The sequence below is a fragment of the Ceratina calcarata genome, unplaced genomic scaffold (assembly GCF_001652005.2).
Source record: "Ceratina calcarata isolate Rehan_Ccalc_2016 unplaced genomic scaffold, ASM165200v1 scaffold8086, whole genome shotgun sequence".
Lineage (NCBI taxonomy): Eukaryota > Metazoa > Arthropoda > Insecta > Hymenoptera > Apidae > Ceratina > Ceratina calcarata.
This window is the reverse complement of record NW_017179407.1, coordinates 1-614: the sequence shown is the minus strand read 5'-3', so window position 1 is coordinate 614 and position 614 is coordinate 1. Positions and strand designations below refer to the sequence as shown.

Below are 614 nucleotides of genomic sequence, written 5' to 3'. Positions count from 1 at the left end.
TTATAACAGATTATATGAAGACGCATCGAAGAAGGGTGCTATAATTATACACGGTTTAGAAGAAATCACAATTAAAAATAAGAACGAAGTTTACAGAATTCTTGAGAAGGGATCGGAAAGGAGGCAAACCGCTGCTACGTTGATGAATGCTCAATCTAGGTAATTGCTTTCATTCTTTATAACTGTGGATTTTCATACAAAGTGAACAAAATAAATCAGTGAAAAACTAGAGTAGAAGTTGAGACAAAATTTCAAACAAAATAAGTCAATGAAAAAATACATTTCAGATAAACATTTCTAGAAATGGCAATATTAACTCAACTTTGATAGATGTTTCACTTTGTTTGAAAATGTACTTAAAATATTAATGTCGAATCTTACAATTAATATAGCGTAAGATATAGCTGAAGATATATATAATATAATGATTACAGCCGTTCGCACACAGTATTCTCGATTACGGTTCACATGAAGGAGAGCACAGCTGAAGGAGACGATGTGTTAAAGACGGGAAAACTGAACTTGGTTGATTTGGCAGGCAGTGAGAACGTCGGGAGATCGGGTGCCGTCGACAGAAGGGCGAAGGAAGCTGGTAGTATTAATCAGTCCCTGTT

General features: G+C 35.2%; 1 protein-coding gene across 1 annotated transcript; it reads left to right on the top strand.

The window, feature by feature from the left end:
• Positions 1–13: 13 nt before the first annotated feature.
• On the top strand, positions 14–609 carry LOC108631079 (kinesin-like protein KIF11; the record flags this gene model as incomplete). The annotated part of the gene is made up of 2 exons (XM_018034778.2): positions 14–159; positions 435–609. Coding segments are annotated over 2 exons (321 nt in total), but the record flags the coding sequence as incomplete, so codon positions are not given.
• Between the last annotated feature and the right edge of the window lie 5 nt (positions 610–614).